Source organism: Cyprinodon variegatus, unplaced genomic scaffold (genome assembly GCF_000732505.1).
Source record: "Cyprinodon variegatus isolate N-32 unplaced genomic scaffold, C_variegatus-1.0 Scaffold3, whole genome shotgun sequence".
Classification (NCBI taxonomy): domain Eukaryota; kingdom Metazoa; phylum Chordata; class Actinopteri; order Cyprinodontiformes; family Cyprinodontidae; genus Cyprinodon; species Cyprinodon variegatus.
The window spans coordinates 317,579-319,198 of record NW_015150456.1 but is presented as its reverse complement, the minus strand read 5'-3'; the positions used below and the strand labels follow the sequence as shown (position 1 = coordinate 319,198).

General features: G+C 49.6%; 1 protein-coding gene across 1 annotated transcript in view; it reads right to left on the bottom strand.

The window, feature by feature from the left end:
* Positions 1-1,620, bottom strand: part of efnb2 (ephrin-B2) — a 33,678-nt gene that overhangs the window by 16,847 nt on the left and 15,211 nt on the right. Inside the window, exon 2 of the mRNA XM_015371358.1 lies at positions 1,131-1,414. Within this exon, the coding sequence (XP_015226844.1) occupies positions 1,131-1,414 (284 nt within the window). The remainder of the gene's footprint in view (positions 1-1,130; positions 1,415-1,620) is intronic.

The window sequence follows — 1,620 nt, the reverse complement described above, 5'->3', positions numbered from 1 at the left end:
CGTGCATCCCTAATATATTTATAAGCTTTCAGAAAGCTGATGAATAAATACATTGATTTGATTAAATCTTAAATAATACACAATAAATAGATAAGTAAATGAATCAAAGTTTAGACTAATTTAAAGACTGTAGAATTGTTAAATCAGTCTCTACAGAAATTCTTAATCAGCCATTATTTATATTAAAAGAAAAATGATCGAACGAAGCATTCTGAGCAGATTTCCTGTCCTCCAAACCTTTTTATTAGCGGACTGTGAGGACCTTAGCATGGACTCTGCTCAGTCTGCCGGGTGTTACAGAGGGGGGGGAGTGGGAGCATCGGTGGAGGTTTTATTCAAGGTCGGGTTGACGTTTTGCATCTCTGTTTCTGTTCCAACGTCTCAAACCAGCAGCTGAATCAGGAGCAGTTTTTCTTTCACATGAAGGAAAATGATATAATAGAAGAGAAATAAAAAGCCTCTTCTACGCTCTAACTGTTTGTTTTCCTCTTAAAGAACCTGAGCAGAAGTCTAGATTGTGGTCCAGCGATCGGCGGAGCAGACGAGCAGCTCTAATGAGGTGAACTCCGTCTCTCTCTGTGAATCTAAACAGACCTGATCAGCTCTAGCTGCTCAGACTCCTCAACCTTCAGACGTGCCTCGCCATGCAAATAACCAGCCGGCCCCGGCGGAAACAAACAAGGAGGCCACTGTGAGGCTCTGAGGGAGCAGATCAAACTGTGCAGGAGTCTGCCGCTGCCGCCGCCGCCGCCGCTGCAGAGCTCGGTCTGAAGCAGCCTCCCTGCTCCTCTTTCATCCTCGCCTCACTCTCCTTTCTTCCCTGTAAGAAATATGGCCTTCCCCACTGTGACAGCTCACAGATGGCAGTGGCAGAGCATCGCAGATGGTCCGATCTGCAGCACAACCCCCCCCACACACACCCCCCTTCCGATCGGCGCCACACAGATGGTTCAGTCCGCCTCCCATGTTTCAAACCAGGGGGCCGTCGCAAAAAACCCGTCAGAGCTTCCTCTCAGGAAGGCATTAGAGGAAACCAGCGAGGCGGAGTGGACACACCTGCTGATGGACAGGTCCAGCAAAGACAGGAGCCTCAGTAACTCAGGGGGGGGGTTCAGGAACGCCATACTCACAGATGATGTAGTAGTCCTTCCCCTTGAAGAACTCCAGCCCCCACAGGTTGGGGCTGAACTCCTGAAACTTCAGGGTGAATTTCACATCCTGGTCGGGCTTCACGCAGTTCAGCAGCGGCGTGTCGGCCTTGGTGATGGTGCAGCTCTCCAGCTGCTCCCTGGGCACCATGTAAACCTTGTAATACTCCACGCCGTCGGGCACCCCGCCGTCCACCCGGGGGCACACAATGTCCAGCTTGTCCCCGATTTGCGGGTATAAAACCACGCCTTGGCCTGGAACAAATCTGGAAGGAGAGAAAGGAGAGGAATGTGAGAAAAAATAAAAATCTGATGGCGACTCATTCATTATGCATCAGGGACGGAGAGCGCGCTACTGAGCCGCTCAATACTCGCAAAAACAGAGGAGCCGCTTTAATTATTAATGCGCTAATTACTAATGGTGTCCATTAATTTTAGATGATGGCGCACCACCACGTCTGAACCCAAAAAA